General features: G+C 42.8%; 2 protein-coding genes across 5 annotated transcripts in view; one reads left to right on the top strand and one right to left on the bottom strand.

Annotated features, from left to right (window-relative positions):
- FBXL5 (F-box and leucine rich repeat protein 5) overlaps window positions 1-1,283 on the top strand; it is a 34,190-nt gene extending 32,907 nt beyond the window's left edge. Inside the window, exon 11 of the mRNA XM_045833956.1 lies at window positions 486-1,283. Coding sequence (XP_045689912.1) covers window positions 486-562 — 77 coding nt within the window. The 3' untranslated portion in view covers window positions 563-1,283. The remainder of the gene's footprint in view (window positions 1-485) is intronic.
- Window positions 955-15,854, bottom strand: part of CC2D2A (coiled-coil and C2 domain containing 2A) — a 94,024-nt gene continuing 79,124 nt past the window's right edge. For 3 of the 4 annotated variants that reach the window (XM_045833951.1, XM_045833952.1, XM_045833955.1), the window contains 7 exons: window positions 12,499-12,588; window positions 10,735-10,848; window positions 9,077-9,211; window positions 8,464-8,586; window positions 7,257-7,315; window positions 5,097-5,274; window positions 955-3,199 (listed from right to left, as the gene is read on the bottom strand). In XM_045833951.1, coding sequence (XP_045689907.1) covers window positions 3,011-3,199; window positions 5,097-5,274; window positions 7,257-7,315; window positions 8,464-8,586; window positions 9,077-9,211; window positions 10,735-10,848; window positions 12,499-12,588 — 888 coding nt within the window. In that variant the 3' untranslated portion in view covers window positions 955-3,010. The remainder of the gene's footprint in view (window positions 3,200-5,096; window positions 5,275-7,256; window positions 7,316-8,463; window positions 8,587-9,076; window positions 9,212-10,734; window positions 10,849-12,498; window positions 12,589-15,854) is intronic. The other variant, XM_045833953.1, reaches the window with a different exon arrangement.

The following is a 15,854-nucleotide window of genomic DNA, read 5'->3' as shown; positions in this document are numbered from 1 at the left end:
CATGTTAAGCCTATGTCTTTATAGTTTTAAAAATTTTGAATATAATGTTTATTGTATATAATTGCTCAATATTGGGTTCTTTAGCTGATGATCTATTACAGATAAGGCTGTTTTTGCCTTAATTATATTTCTCAGAAGTATGTTGATAGTATAAGAAATGTGTTAAGTTACCCTGGGAATCTTGTCTGTGGGCTATCTCCTTTTCTTCTTAGAGTTTCATTTTGTAAGAATGTTGCCAAAATATTATTTCCCTTTTTCTTTCATTCAGCTTTTGGACCATGAAAGATATGTTAAAGTCAAGCTATTGGCAGTTTTTGTGTCTCAATAATTTTTTATACACTCACTGTGAGATTTTTCCTCTATATTATAAATGCATTGCTGGTAAAAAAAAAAAAAGTCAATGTTTTAAGTTCTTTCATAAGCAAGATTACTTTATGTGGTTCCCTAGGAAGTTCCTCCTCTGACACTTGTCTGTTTTTACGCAGGTCCTCATGCAGACACCGCCAGCGGATGCCAGAACTTGCAGTGTGGTTTTCGGGCCTGCTGCCGCTCTGGCGAATGACCCTTGACTTCTGACTTGTGTCTACTTCATTTAGCTGAGCAGGCTTCCTTTCATGCACTTTACTTGTAGCACATTTCTTGTGTTAACCATCCCTTTTTTGAGTGTGACTTGTTTTGGCCCCATTCCTTTCAGCCTCAGAAATCTTAATTTACCAGTGAATTGTACAGTGTCATTTCTCTTGCAAATCTTATTTTTGTTTTAGAAAGGGATTAGGTCTTTTCATAAGAATAAGGGTAGTTTTATCAGCTTTCTTTTAAATTGAATGCTTTGAAAATAATGTCACTAATGCCTTGCCATTTAAAGCATTTTTTAGATTATTTGGAGTTTTAGTCAGTGGGGGTTATTGGTTCTCTCTCTGTATAAACACTGCATCAGGCTTTGCAGGTCTTTTCGGACATAGCTGCTGAAGTTTTATTTTCAGAGACTGCACGTTTTGGAACCAGTCTCTTTTCCATACTGTTTCCTTTATTTGAACAACTCTCAGAGGGCCAATTCAAACATACCCACATGTAAGATTCTTTAAGAATACAGAACAAATTGGCTTCTTGGTGGTAGCTCAGTGAGCTGGCAAAGCACCAGTTTATTTGTATTAGCTTCTTCTAAGAACCCCTGGTTCTACCACTTCCCCTAAATTGTCAAATTTGAGAGGGATTTTTAAAAATTCCACAATCATTTGAAGAAATGTATAAATAAAATCTACTTTGAGGACTTTACCAAGTAATTTCTTTTGTGTTTTGGTTTTATTATCAATCTCAGTGCAGGTTTAAATTTAGTGTGAAATAGGAATAAATATCTCAACTCCCATGAGCTGAATTGTCTTTTTGAGATTGATTGTGCAGTAGTCAAATTTGAATTTGCACGCTTATCTTCATTGCCGCGCGAAGAGATAGCGGGAGTGGAGACCTCCAGCTCAGCGAGGCGCACACCGAGTCAGTTTTATACAGCGCCGCGTGTGCTTCCATGTGATGAAGAAGGGGGTATAGCTGGCGGCGTGCCGCCGAAGTCCCCGCACGGCTGTGGAAGAGGGAGTCGTCGTGTTGTCTGTCATCCCAGGTATTGTTTGTTCTACTGGGCATAGGAGGGGTAGGAGAGACCCCAGTTACAGGGCGATGGGTTTCAGTTCAGGCTCAGAGAAAACTATCTGGGAGCTGTGTAAAGATGGAAAAAGAATCATTTGATGGGCATACAAATAAGAATTCACGCATGCTTATTCCACTCACATTTGAATTAAACACTCTAAAGGGAAGATCATCAGCTCTAAAGCAGGGACGTCTAATGACTGAAAATTTACCTCTCTCTGAGGGCTCTCATCTTGATCCCGCTCCTGTTAGCATTTGCAGAATAAATGATGGAGCCACTGAACTCCCTGGCAGGGCAGCTGTCTCAGCAGACCATCTTCCGTTTTGAGTTTGTAGCTGCTGAACTTGAGCAGTTATGTCTCTTGTGGCACCGCTGTGTGCTGTCTTGTCCTTTCAAGTCCGGCCTCAGCACAAAGTGAGAAACTGTTCCTTGATTCCCTTAGAGAACTTGAAAGGAAATCGGAGCATATTGAATAGTTACGGGGTCAGAATTTTTATTTTGTAAGATTGACTCTTAATTGTAGTCATGGTATTTTTATTTCCCTAAATGTTTAGTGAAGTTTGTTTGAAAAGTTGACATAAGGGACTATTGCAGGAAAACAAACTACAGGAATTTTTCCGCGGCGAGTGCCACCCAGTCCTGTACTTCACCTTACCATCAGTAGTTGCATGGACTCCTTGGTAGAAATTACTCATCTGTAACCATGCCCGGGTCATCCAGGGGAGCTAAAGAAGTTGATCTCCCATGTAATCAGAAAATGGCATCAGATTTGGGGTGTAAAATTATGATAATACTTACATAAAAATAATAAATGGTGTTTCAGGACTTGGCTCTAAATGTATCCTTTTAAATAATTTGAGCAGCTAATTTCCCCAGGGGTTCCAGGTAATTGAGGTGCCTCCCTTTTGCTTTGTCCTGTGCTCGCCTAATGTTAGCAAACCATTTAGTTTAGGCTTAGTATTTATTTCTGTGGGCTATGGTTTTATGATGTATTTAACATTAAAAATGAATAGTTTTACATTGCAGAGTTGTTCCTCCTTCCCTCAGAAACGTATCTGTGCGGGGTCTTAGAAGTATGGCTGGTCCTCTGCTGGGCAGGTGGAGAAGAAGGGCTCTCGAGCGGGAGGTGAGCAAGTGCCGGGGCCGCGTGTGTGCGGCTAAGAGTGTAGGGGGGACCTGGGGAGTCGCCCGATGTTCAGGTCACAGTGGCAGAGACAAGGCAGATCACTAAATAAAAACACTTTTTTGCACAGTTTGAAATTTTATTTGCAAATATTTTCTTGCGATGCGATTGATCAGTATCACTTAACAATATTCTCATATCCTAATTACAGTTTTACCTGATAGAAAAAGTATACAATGAAAACATTACCTGTTACGTATAAGGGAGGCAACATAGATCCAAACAGACAAGACGTTTTTGGGATATGGGTGGATATACACAGCTAAAGCAAATTCGACACTAGGGACGTCTATGTTGTGTACTCCGGTGCTATACACAGCTTCAATTAAAGGCTTCAGTTCTGAATAGGGCATGTGAAGGGGAAATCCAGAGAACTGAAGGGAAAGAAAAAAAAACAAATTTTAATTCTTAATTCTTAATAAAAAGTCTTTCCGGATATCAAAGTTGTTTCTGTTTTTCTGTTCAGCTGTATATTAGCAATACAGAAAATGGAGCGAGGACGAATGTCTTTTTTTGTCATTAGTTGCCAGTGTGTTGACTTGGTGTGTGACACCCCTTAGTCATCTTCTGCTGTTCCCTTCCCTCTTCCTGATAGCCCCTAGTTTGCACAGTAACCCATGTAAGTTTGGGGTCTAGATTAAGCTAATCATTGCATTCTGCACTCCCGGCCACAGTGATTATCTGCAGGGATGGGCATGTGATGGAAGGAAGTCTCAACATGAGTCACAGGGAACTGGCTAGGGCTCAGCACTCAGAGCTGCCTCCCGCTTCGGCAGTGCATGTGCGCATCCAGTATTTGGGAGTCCTGCCTGGAACCGTTCCAGCCTTCTGGGACCACGGGAAAAGCCAGCTTGCGGGGGATGCCATCGCGTGGACAAGGGCTAGAGGTACTCACCTCTAACTTTTACTTAATAATAACTTATGTTCACTGCTGAAGGCTGTTGGAACTAAGTGTTCTGTCACTTGAGAACATCCTGGCTGAAAACCTGACCTTAAAAGTTAAAGGATATGTTTAAGTCAGTGGCTAGAATCAAGTGTCCGGCTTCACACTGGCCACCAGTGTGTACTGTCTTAGTTTGAGGCTGCTGTCTAGGTTAGCCACCTGTGGGCACGGCACTACCAGCAGTCAGTAGAGAGGGTACATTGTCTAGTAATGAGAATTTTTCTTAGCAATGAAAATAATTAGTATAAAATCGTATCCTTTTAAAAAACCTGATTGAGAATGGTTGGTTTCACCTTTATGCACAACTGAGTCTAACATGAATCAGCTAGATCATTTTATTTAACATTTGCAATGTAGTTTATAAAAGTTATTTTTTCCATAGGATCCTCTTATTAAAAAATGGTTTTTCATTTTAAAGAGGTATTTTGCTATTTAATAATATGTTAATTACTGAGATTTGAACTCAAACATTTTTTTTTTCTGTTCAGCTGAGGACACTTTTTCACAGCTTTTAGAGGGAGGAGGGGACAGGGAGACAGCGACGTGAGAGAGAAGCACCAGTTGGCTGTCCTCCACACGTGCTAGGCCCTGGGGTCGCTCCTGCAGCCTCTCGGTCAGTGACGGTGTTCCCACCAACTGAGCCACCCAGCCCGGGCAAGATTTGAGCAGTTCATTTCCTTTCTTAGGCTGTGCAGCTTCATCCATATACTTTGTAGAGCAATATAGGATTTTTTAAAACTTACTTTTCAATTACAGTCTACTTTTAGTACCCTTCTGCACCAGCTGCCGATAGATGCACAGCAGAGTGGTCAGAAACCATGCATCTCACCGGGTGGTTCCCCTGCCACCCAAGCACCCACCTGGCCCCATGCCCTGTTGTCTCGATGTTACTCCCCACACTGCGGTCCGTATGTCTGTGGCTGTTCTGCAACTCCCCATTTCTACTGCTTAATCCCGTTACCTTTTTCACCCAGGCCCCCAACGACCCTCCCCTCTGACATCTGTCAGTCTGTTCTCTGTATCTACGAGTCTCTTTTGTTCATTAGATTCTAAGTGAAATCATACGGTGTTTTGTCTTTCTCTGGCTGGCTGATTTCACTTAGCATAACATAATATCCTGTAGGTCCATCCATGTGGCTGCAAAAGTAAGACTTCCTTTTTTATGGTCGATAGTATTTCATTGTGTAAATGTTACCACAGCGTTTTTATCCACTCATTTACTGATGGGCCAGTGTGGGAGTTTTGGTGCCAAAACCACGCTACGGGGCTACAGTTTCCCACTTGAAACAAGAAGCCCGCGGTCTCCGCTGAGAGGCGTGTGTGCTCACCCGGTAGTCGCCCAGCTGTCTCAGCAGCTCTGCTCGGTGGTCGTCCTCTACGTCCTCGCCTCGGCTGGTTTCCAGCAGGGGCAGGAAGTGGCGCAGCGTGGAGGTGCAGTACCTGTTCCACCGAGTCAGGTGCCGTGGCCTCCAGTCCATGATTTTTTCTTTCAGTATTTTTTCAATCCTGTTTATAAAACGTAAACTCCATTTTTCTTCCCTCCCTCCCTCCCTTTCCTTCCTTGTTTGACTTTTCCCTTATAGACAAAAACCCACTCTGTATGCAGTGGGGATTCAGGTGATTACATACCACATTTTTCTTGGTGGTGGTGTCCCTTACTAGGCAAAGTTCCTACTTAATATGGGCGACTCCCTGGGGATTCAGAAATTACCACAAGAGATCTCTGCCCTTAGGGGTTGTATGTGGTTGGGATGGCGGGTAGAAGGCCAGTGAGGGGAAAGGACAGGGTAGCCTAAGGGCCATAACAGATGCTTGCAGTGGAACACAGGAGGGAGCACTGAGCAACTGGGATAGCTAAATTCAGGACTATTGGCCAAAGACCTATTGTCAACTCCCTGGCTGGTGTGGCTCAGTGGGTTGAGCACCAGCCTCAGAACCAAAGGGTTGCTGGTTCGATTCCCAGTCAGGGCACATGCCTGGGTTGCCGGCCAGGTCCCTGGTTGGGGCTTGTGAGAGGCAACTGGTCATCACATTGATGTTTCCCTCTTTTTCTCCCTTCCCATCTCTCTAAAAGTAAATAAAATCTTTTTTTTATAAGACGTATTATCGGGAACTGTTTTATCATTTTGTTCACTGGTAACATAAATAAGACAAATCAGACCCAGGCATAAAGGGTGGGATTTAAGCTGAAAGCTTCAAATAGCCTCTGAATGCCGCGTATTGATTGCTTCCTCAGTGCCTTCTATTCATGAGGTTTATGTCTCTGAATTGCCTTAAAACTGCCTTTAAAATATCTATCATCATTGCAACGTAAGTTCTGGTATCCTGCTTTATAGTTAATATGATGGGTATTGGGTCCAAAGGATGTGAAGTTTAAACGCAGAATGAAAGAAAAGAACTACCCCTTATTCACTAGATACTGTGCTAGTGCTTTTTGTACATTTTTATTTAATCCTAACAATAGCCCTATGACGTAGGGGAATATTGTCCCATTTTTATGTATAAGGGGACATTTTGAAATAGGATAAATGGCTTGATGATGGCAGGGGAGCTGGGATTTGAACCGAGGCCCTGCCAGTTCTAAAGCATCCTGTGCATCCCTAGCCAAACACAGGTGTAGGGGCGCAGCCAGCCTCCTACTGCTCGGTAGCTCTAGGACCCCTTTCTCTTTTGGCACATGACACGTATCTTTGTGTTGGGTTTCAAGGTGGTCTCAGCAAGAATTGCCTTGGCGCCTCTCATCAGTATTGCAGAACTAGATGATGTGAGTCTAATCAGTAGTATCCTGAAGCTATTAGAGAATTTTTTTGCTAGGTGGGGATCCCAAATAAAGCTTTAGTTGACATTGAGAGTAAATTGGTGTTTCCTAGTAGTAGTACCTTAAACTGGGCCACGTTAGTTTAGTCTCATGTCATTGGCGTGATGCCCTTCACAGAACTTGGTGCAGTAGAAAGGGCGCACTGGCTCTGGGTTCAGGTCTGCCGGGGCCTAGGGCCTCCCCTAATACCTAAGTGTGTGGCCCGCTCTGAGCCTCAGTTTCCACATTTGTGAAACTGGCAGAGTAAGTTCTATTTTGCAGGGTTTTAAGGTTTATAGGGACTCAAATAGGTACACACCTTCCCTGTGTCTTAGGTTTATAAATTAGCCAAAGCTCAGTAAGCCACTAATTGGGCAAAGAGGCATATGTAAGCTGAAGATTGTATGTCTGAATAAGACCTGTAAAAACATGTTGAACTCCAATCTGAGGCAGAATTTTTGGTGAACTGCCCAGCACCGCTGGAGTTCTTGTTTGCCCACAACACCATGCTGATGCTAAAATCTCCGTTTGAGCTGGGGGAGCTAGAGACACACCTGTACTGGGGGTCTGCAAACATGGATTGAAATGAACTGCCCACATTGTATGCTCACACTGCCCCAGGCTGAGAACCGTCCAGTTTGGAATTACACTCCTAGTGACAGTGGACTGGTGGATTCAGGGATCACCTGACCTGTCCTGCAGCTCGGCCGCGGCCGCTTTGTCAGAGCCCTGGTACACCAGCTCTTCGGGCTGTAAAAGAGGAAGTAGTTCAGAAATCCTGGAAATCATTTACACCTAATTTGAATAGCTACACATCCTTTTCTAAGTCTTTTTAAATTCTGAAATCTTACACATTCAGCCAGATGCAGGGAATGAGGTAACCGATGCTGAGGTACTTAGGACCCAGCTTCAGGAAAACATCACAAACAAATGATAGTGCTGTGTGGCTCTTCCTCAGCGTCCCTTCTCTCTCATCACGGAAGTGACCATGGCCCGCATTTGTTTTCTAGCACTTTCCTTCAACATGCATAACGCACCTACTGTGTGTCAGGCACTTTCACAGGTGATGGGCATGTAGCGGTGAAGAAGAATCCCTGCCCCCATGGCATTTACATGATAGTCAGTGGCGGTAGGCCGATTAACGTGTTCGTGATTTTACTGCAGACGTGTGTTCCTAAACAATATGCTGTATGTTTTCTAAACTGTGTAATAATTTTATATGGTGAACATTGCTTTTTCCTCTCAACATTATATTTAGAAATAGTAGCAAACACATTTTTAGAGTGTTTACTAAAATTAATATTGATTCCTTTGTGTAACAATTATAAAATACTCTGTATGTACTGTAATTTATCCCCAGTCTGTTCCAGTCCTTAGGCTATTGCAGACATTGTTCCTATGAAAAATCCTAGGAGAGTGTTTTGTGCCCCTTTTTTAAAAAAGGTTTGATCACAATGAAAAATACATTTTATATTACACACCCAGCATACACATATATATCTGGCTCTCATACAAAAGTGGTAGTGAACAATTCTTATGCTTACTACTTGAAATCTACTACCAGGACCCTGTTATATTAATTTTATGGATAAATCATGCTATGAAATGAATGTAGTGAGTTGACACCATAATTTAAAAAATTATATAGAATGTACTTTGTGATAATTTTTGTCACCAGACTGTCAGAATGCTTTATCATGTATATGTGTGTACTGGTTCTTGACACGATGGTTAGTTCTTACTATGAGTTGGGCACAGCTAAGTTTGAAAAACAAATAGTATTTTAGACAAAACATTTAGTAAAATTAAAGGTCAAAAAATATCTGGCTACCCAGAACAGTAACTTCAGATTCTTTCCTTGCTTTGTCTACATTTAGTTGTTATTAAAAGAATTATACCTGGACACTGGAAAGGCCAGGGTATGGAAGGCTTCTTGAAAAGAAAGATTTCCATAGCTTGGGTTTGGTGACGTCAAAATTTATTCTTAGTGGTGAATCATATCGTTGAATGTTAAACCAAATCTAAAAAAGACAAGACTCAATTAGCGTGTGTGTGTGTGTGTGTGTGTGTGTGCATGCATGTGGAGAGGGGGATCCCTGCTCTATACAGACCCCTGTGTGGTTAAATGGCTCCCCAGACTGGGTGCAGCCAGAATCACCCGCTGGCACCTGGAAATCTCTCTTAAAGAGAGAACAAACGCAGTTTTCTCAGGTGATAACTCAGAGCGCTGTGAGGTAGACATTGTAAACTCGCTTTTGGAAGAGAGAACTGAGGGCAGAGCCAGGACACAAATTCAGGTCCTCAGGAGTCTTTAACTTCATTCTGCTTCTTTGTAATGTGACAAATTCAACCAAAACTTTATTATTTAGGATAATTGTGCAACTGTGTTTGACACCACATTTCTTTAAATGGTATATATTTGTATAAAAGTTTTGGATATATATGTTTAAGTAGGTCAATTAAAAAAAAAGCCACAGCCAACCATGTTCAAGAGGAGATGTCAATACTTACGTTATCAGGACCTATTAAACAGCCCACACTTTTTAAGGGACAGAATGTATCAAACTGTGCATAAAAATGTCCACTGCAGGGATTCCATATTAAGTAGTGACTTTGCTCTCGAGTTAGCACGTAGGCAGTCGGGCCCTGAAGGAACACAGCCGTTAAAAGAGTTTCCAACTGATTATGCAATTAAGGTCAAGAGTACTTTGTACAAATAATTTATCATTTTAGCTGGACTCCTGATATCTAAAATCCATGGCTAATGGTAAAGATGAGTTTGAAGTTCTAGGTTGTGCTGGATTTAAGAAATAAAATCAGTGTTTATTTTTGCAGAATTCTTGCATCTGCTCATAGTGCAGTTTAGTAAACAAATAGGGTAGTGGTTGTGTTGCTCAACCAATAGACAGTAGTTTAAGATTAGCTGGAGAACTATTACTAATGGAAATAAGCATTGCATTTTTTTAAAAAAGAGCAACGCTGCCTGTCAAGTACTTAGAAGTCTGATTATATCTGAATACTACTTTTTAAAAGTATATCTTATTGATTATGCTATTACGGTTGTCCCATTTTTCTCTCCCCTTGCTTCCCCTCCACCCTGCGCCCCTCCCACCGCTTGTATTTCTAATACAGTGAGTGATATTTGATGAACATTTATAATTATGTAAATGCAGAGAAGGTAATTTGGCAAGATATATATCCAGTTGTTAGAGTGACTACCCCTGGGAGTGGGGTTGGAGCCTGCAGAGGGACTCCACTTTCTGCCTGGAACAGTCTGCACTGTCGGATTCTCTCAGCAATGAGCACTCACTCATTTTTGCCCCCCCGTGGTTTCACTGCGAGCTTGGAGTTCTGAAATGACGTGCTTAGAGTCCCACAGCTCAGGAGGAGCGGGCAGAGCCTGGAACCCAGGCCCCGTGGCTTCCTAGCCCAGGGTTCCCGCCCTCACACCAGGCTGTCTGGAAGGTCCTGATGGGGAATGCATTAGGATCCAGACAGGGTGCCGCCTGCCTGGCAGCAGCCTCTGCTGTTTCATTCCTGCAGGATTCCTAGAGCCCCGCAGCCTCTTTTTGAAACACTTTTTGGACCAGCTGTTTCAGTCCACCTGGATTTTCTAAACTTGTACCCAGAGTTACACCAAGGTGCCCAAACGTAGGGATGTTTGCAGAGAGCTGTGGAAACACATTCTAGCAGTCACTAAGTCTCCAGTCTAACAAAACAATGATAATATCAAAAGATGGCTGCTAACTTTCTTTGCCCCTGTGGTTACCTGCCTTGTTCCCTTTGTGGGTTGGAGAGGAGGGAGATATTGCTAACCTTTCCACACCTCTGATCCCCTGCCCTCCTTCGCTGGATGACACTAGGTCACTGAGGGAATCAGAATCTTAGTAACGGGGGCAGGAGAAGGCTCATAGTAAACAGGCAGAGCTGTGGGAAAGGCTTTAGATTTGCAAAAAAAAATCTGAAAAGTGCAGGGCTCAGTACTCGGGCACCACTGAAAACCGTTTTGTGTCTTAATCACTGGTTCTCTCTGCTGTTTTGGAATCTCTGGGCCACTGTCTTAGTGGGCCACAGACATAGTTGTTAAAATCAGTTCTTCATGATCTGGAACATAACCCCCCAGTGGGGCAGCTGCACCCCCGTGTCAGAGCCCGCCCACGCCGCCTCACCTCGGGGACGGCGTTGCCCATCACGAGCCAGGCCTTCTTCCCCAGGGAGAGGAAGTAGTTACACAGTAAGACTGCGTGCTCTTCTTCGTCTCCTGCCAGGAGGTCCAGAAATTGCTGACAAAAAGAAGAGAATTACGTTGCGGTGACTGATGGCTTCATTCTGGATTAGTGCGTGGCACGGGGTGTTAAAAAGTCGGTGTTCAAGTTAGTACCTTAAAGTATATGACCCATTTTTAAAATCTATCTCCAAATGCTGGTACTATATTTTAGTTCATCTTTTAAAAAGCAGTTTTAGTGGACGTGGTGCTTTCTCAGACATTGAAGATATAGGTTTCTAGAATCGATTAATACTGTGGGGTGGGGGAGACACACTTCAAAATTTTACATTTCATTCTGAGTTTATGTATGACAGCTTACTGTGTGCTGAATACTTTTTTAAAGTTATCAGTAATTTTTCTAAAACTCGTACTGATTTGAGAGAGAGAGGAAGAGGGGAGGACAGGAACATTAATTTGTTCCACTTACTCATGCTGCATTCATTGGTTGCTTCTTGTATGTTCCCTGACTGGGGCTCAAACCTGCAACCTTGGATTATTGCAGATGCTCTAACCAACTGAGTTACCCAGGCAGGGCTAAAGCCTACACTTTAGAGCAGGTAGGTTCACAGCACAACTGGGAAGACGGTACAGAGATTTCCCATATAAGCCCTGCCCCCACGTGCGCACAGCTGAGCCCTCAACGTCCCGCACCGGACAGGTGGGCACCTTTGTTACGATTGCTGAACCTACACTGGCACATCATAATCACCCAGAGTCCGAGGTTCACGTTGTAGTTCTCTCTCGGTGTTGGACAGCCTGTGGGTTTGGACAAATGTATAATGACATGCATCCATCCTCACAGTGTCATGCAGAGTGGGGAAGTGGCGGCCCAGCAGGGTGGGGTAATGCCTGGGCGGTGGGAAAGCCAGCCGGGCTCTGGAGCACATAGACTGTCTTTCCCATATTATCTTCCTACAGGTGTCTCCAGATGGTGGAAACTTTTATCTCTAAAATTTTGTCAACGTTATGTTGCCAAAATAAATATGTTGGGGAACAGAAAATTTAAAGTGCCCTTCAGTGTTTTTTTTTGGTTTAGAGCTATCCTTCAAAGGGAGTTCTGTATTTTAACTTTATGCAAACACAGTGTATCACGAGACCCAGAAACAGAAGGAATACAGAGACGTGGGTTTGCTTCGTCCTGCCAGAGAGTTGGCTGGGAGGCCCGTGGCACACAGACTGGACCCTCACCAAGGGCCGAGGCCAGGCTCTGGCCAACGGCCAGAACTTTGTGCAGTGTCTGCACTGTGGGAGGTGGCCGAGAAGCGCATACCGAATGCATAGGGACATGGCATGCCTTCAGAAGGAAGCCCACAGGCTAAGGGATACACGATTTCCAAATGTAGCAGATGGTGTAGCTTTGATTGTTTTTTAATGAATAAACCTGGAATATTGATAAAGTGATACTAGGAGCCTGTCAGCATTGATATCTCAAGTGTTTTTTTAATTTATTTCTGCAAATAACTAATGTTTGTAAACTTCTGATCTTTGGGTAGATTGACTCAGAAAGAAAAAAATACATGAGACTTCAGCTCATCCTACTCAACGACCGACCAGTAGATTTTGTAATGACTAAAAGCATGTCGTAATTTAAAAGTACACAATCTGTTTAGCTAATATTCTGAGAAGTCTGCTGTAACTAGTCAGTCTGTTCGGAAGAACTACTCACGTCGGACGTGCTCCATAAGTCACAGATCCCGGCAAACGACACGGAGTCCGGCAAGAACGGAATCAACGACACGTATCGCGCCACCAGCTCCTGTGTAAACGAAATGAGCTTTAACGAAATAATTTCTAATAAATAGAAAGCCGGATTCTCGGTCTCATTTCCTACAAGTTGCACAGATCACAAACGTGTACAAAATAAAACGAATGCTCACCAAGTGCTTAAGTGTTCTACCAATATTAGCCCACTTAGTCCTCACCTAGCATCCTATGAAGACAGTTATTGTTATTGCCCATTTTTTTACAGATGAAGAAACTGGCTCTGGTGTCTCTTTTTTTTTTTGAGATGGGAAGAGAGGGAGAAAGAGAGGGAGAGAAACATCAGTGTGTGGTTGCCTCTCATGTGGCCCCCACTGGGGACCTGGCCCGCCACCCAGGCATGTGCCCTGGCTGGGAATCGAATCTGCGATGCTTTGGTTCGCAGATCCGGTGTCTCTTTGAAATGTCCTTATCACTTTCCCTCTCCGCTCCCTTACTCTGGTAAAACGAGACTCTCCAGGGTCATCTCGTGTTTTCACTAGCTCAGCCCTGAAGACAGCCATTTCTCCAAGGAGCCCCGCTCCCTCTGAGAGGACAGTTGTCCGTAGAAACCACGATGAGGACACCATTGCTGGTATAACCCAGATTCATGTAATTTATAAGGAGGTTGAACATCTTTTCCTGTGGCCCCTTGTGTTTCCACTTCTGTGAGTTTCTGGTTACTGTGCATATTTTTAAGTTATTTTTTTACATTGACATGCAAGGGAAACGTTGATTGGCCACCTCTCGCATACCCCCAACGAAGGGGTAGGGGGTGGGGAGGGGACAGGGAGACTTGGCCCGCAACCCAGGCATGTGCCCTGACCGGCAATCGAAACTGGAGACCTTTCGGTTTGCAGGACCACGCCCAACCCACTGAGCCACACCAGCCAGGGCAAGTTCTCGGTTTTAATGTGGTCAAGTTTGTCCTTCTTTTTATAGTTTGTGCTGCATTGTCTGGTGTAAGAAACACTTCTTAGCTCAGGTCATATACCTGTAGGTAGAAATACTTTTCATACGTAAATCATCTATCTGTAACTGAATGACATGAAGTAGAGATCTATTTTTATTCTTTTATATGAAAAATCATTGATCCTGGTACCATTTATGTAATACTCCATCTTTTTGTTACTAATTTTTATTGCCTGCTTTGTCATATATCATGTTTGAAAAGTCATATTTGAGTGGGTCTATTCTGGAGTTTTTATTTTTATTTTTTTCTTAGTTACCCATGTTTAAATACCATTTTCCCTTAATTACTGTGGCCGCATCAGCAGTTTGGATGCATGGCATGGCAAATCTTCCCACCGAGTTCTCACTCTTCAGGATTGTCTAAGCTCTTTCTGACACTTTGCACTGCCACATAAATATTAGAATCAGCGCGTCCAGTTCCACTAAAAACCGGACATCTGTTTTTAACAGTCTTCGTCTTTTAACTGGAAAGTTAATCCCTTAGGTTTGATTGTGATTATTGGTAAATATTTAGACTATTTTCAGTACCTTGTTTTGTGGGGTTTTTTTGTGCTTTTTTATGTCTTGCAGTTTTTCTCTATATTTTCACCTCCCCACTTCCTTTCACCCCACTTCATTTCTTTTTTTTCTTTTGCTGCTAGTTTGGAAATCATAGTATTCACTTTTCTAATTTCAAATTTCCATGTGAAAATTTCACTCAAATTCTGAAGTTAATAAATGTCTCTGTCCTCATCTTGGGAAAGACCCACATGAGGGTGTTCCATTTCATGACAGCTTGGATGGACCTGGAGAGTATTATGCTAAGTGAAATAAGGCAGTCAGATTTCACTTACACGTGGAATGTAATGAACAAAATAACAAACAAAATAGAAACAAACTCAGAGAGAACAGACTGGCAGCTGTCAGGGGAGGGGCTTTGAGGAGCCCAGTGAAAAAGGTAAAGGGATGAAGCAAAGAAATCCCCAGACAGACACAGACGACAGTGTGGTGACTGCCGGAGGGAAAGGGGTGGGGGAGGTGGGAGAGGACGAAAGGCAGTAAGGGAGAGGCAGTAAGTTGAAAAAAGTTTTTACCAATCCTGGCTTGACACACCCATTTTTTTCCCAGGAGTTTTTCCTCCATCCTGATTTTTCACCCACATTATTGTCGTCATTGCTATGAAAACAATGCGGTTTCAGATTCCCTCATACATTTCCTTTTTTTTAAACCTAGCAGTATATGTTGCATCTAGAATTTTTCTAAGAGTCTTCCTTCTCTTTGAAGCATATTTTTAAGGAATTCTGCAAGTGAGGATCTTTTGGCTGTAAATTCTCCCAATGTTTGTCTGAAAGATCGTTTCAGTGGCTATAAATGATTAGTGTGATGACTATTATCTTTCAGTCTTTTGAAGTACTCCTTTTCTGACTTTCATTTTTGCAGCTGAAAAGTCTATTGGCCTAACCACTGTCTGTTGTAGATGATCTGTTTCCTCTTGAGCTGCTTTTCAGGTCAGCCTTGTCTTCGTAGTTCCCTCTGGTATTCCTAGATTTTCATTTCTTTTTACTCCTCTCGCTCAGGATTCACTGGGCTTCCTGAATTGGAGGATTATTGTCTTTAATCAAATCCGGAAAATCATCAGCTTTCTCTTTTAATATCACTCCTCTCCTTTTACACACAGTTTGGTCCTCCCTCCTCCACTGTGCCTCCTAACCATTCCTTTGTGTTTTTTCTCTCTGTGCTACATACCAAGTGATTTCTTTGTATGTGTACTCCAGTTCTGTAATTCTGCATTTCACTGTATGAAACTTAACTCTGTATCTAACCGTATTTAATGTTTTGCTTAACCTGTTTAGTTTTTAATATTAAGTATATGATCTTTTATTTAGATACGTGTGCTTTTAACATGTTCCTGCCAGTTCTGGTAGTCTGTTGTTACCTATTCAGTTCCCTGCATTTCTGAAACACATTACACATCTCTGCTTTACACGCTGGATCTGAGCCTTCGAACATCTGCAGTCTCTGTGGCCAGGCCCTCTGCAGTTGCTGTTCCTGCCAACTCTCACCTGCTTCCTGGCGACTTATTTCTTCACGGATGCTTTTACGTGTTCACGCTGCTTGGAACTTTTTCTGTGGAGTTTTTTGGAGGCTGAGCTTAAAGGCTGTTCTTCTAGAAGGATTTGTTTGCTTCTGACAGGGATCTAGGGGCATTACCAACAGGGAACACTTTCAATTAAATTTTTGGTTGGAGTGTTTGGGGGTCATGTGGTTGTGTACATTCCAGCACTAAAGGTGAATAAATATAGCTTCATGAGAGGAATCCCCGTGAGAGCC

The sequence above is a fragment of the Phyllostomus hastatus genome, unplaced genomic scaffold (assembly GCF_019186645.2).
Source record: "Phyllostomus hastatus isolate PE091 unplaced genomic scaffold, TTU_PhHast_1.1 phas_contig_196, whole genome shotgun sequence".
NCBI classification, from domain to species: Eukaryota; Metazoa; Chordata; class Mammalia; order Chiroptera; family Phyllostomidae; genus Phyllostomus; species Phyllostomus hastatus.
Note: the sequence above shows the minus strand (reverse complement) of the source record. Positions and strands in the feature narration are given on the sequence as shown.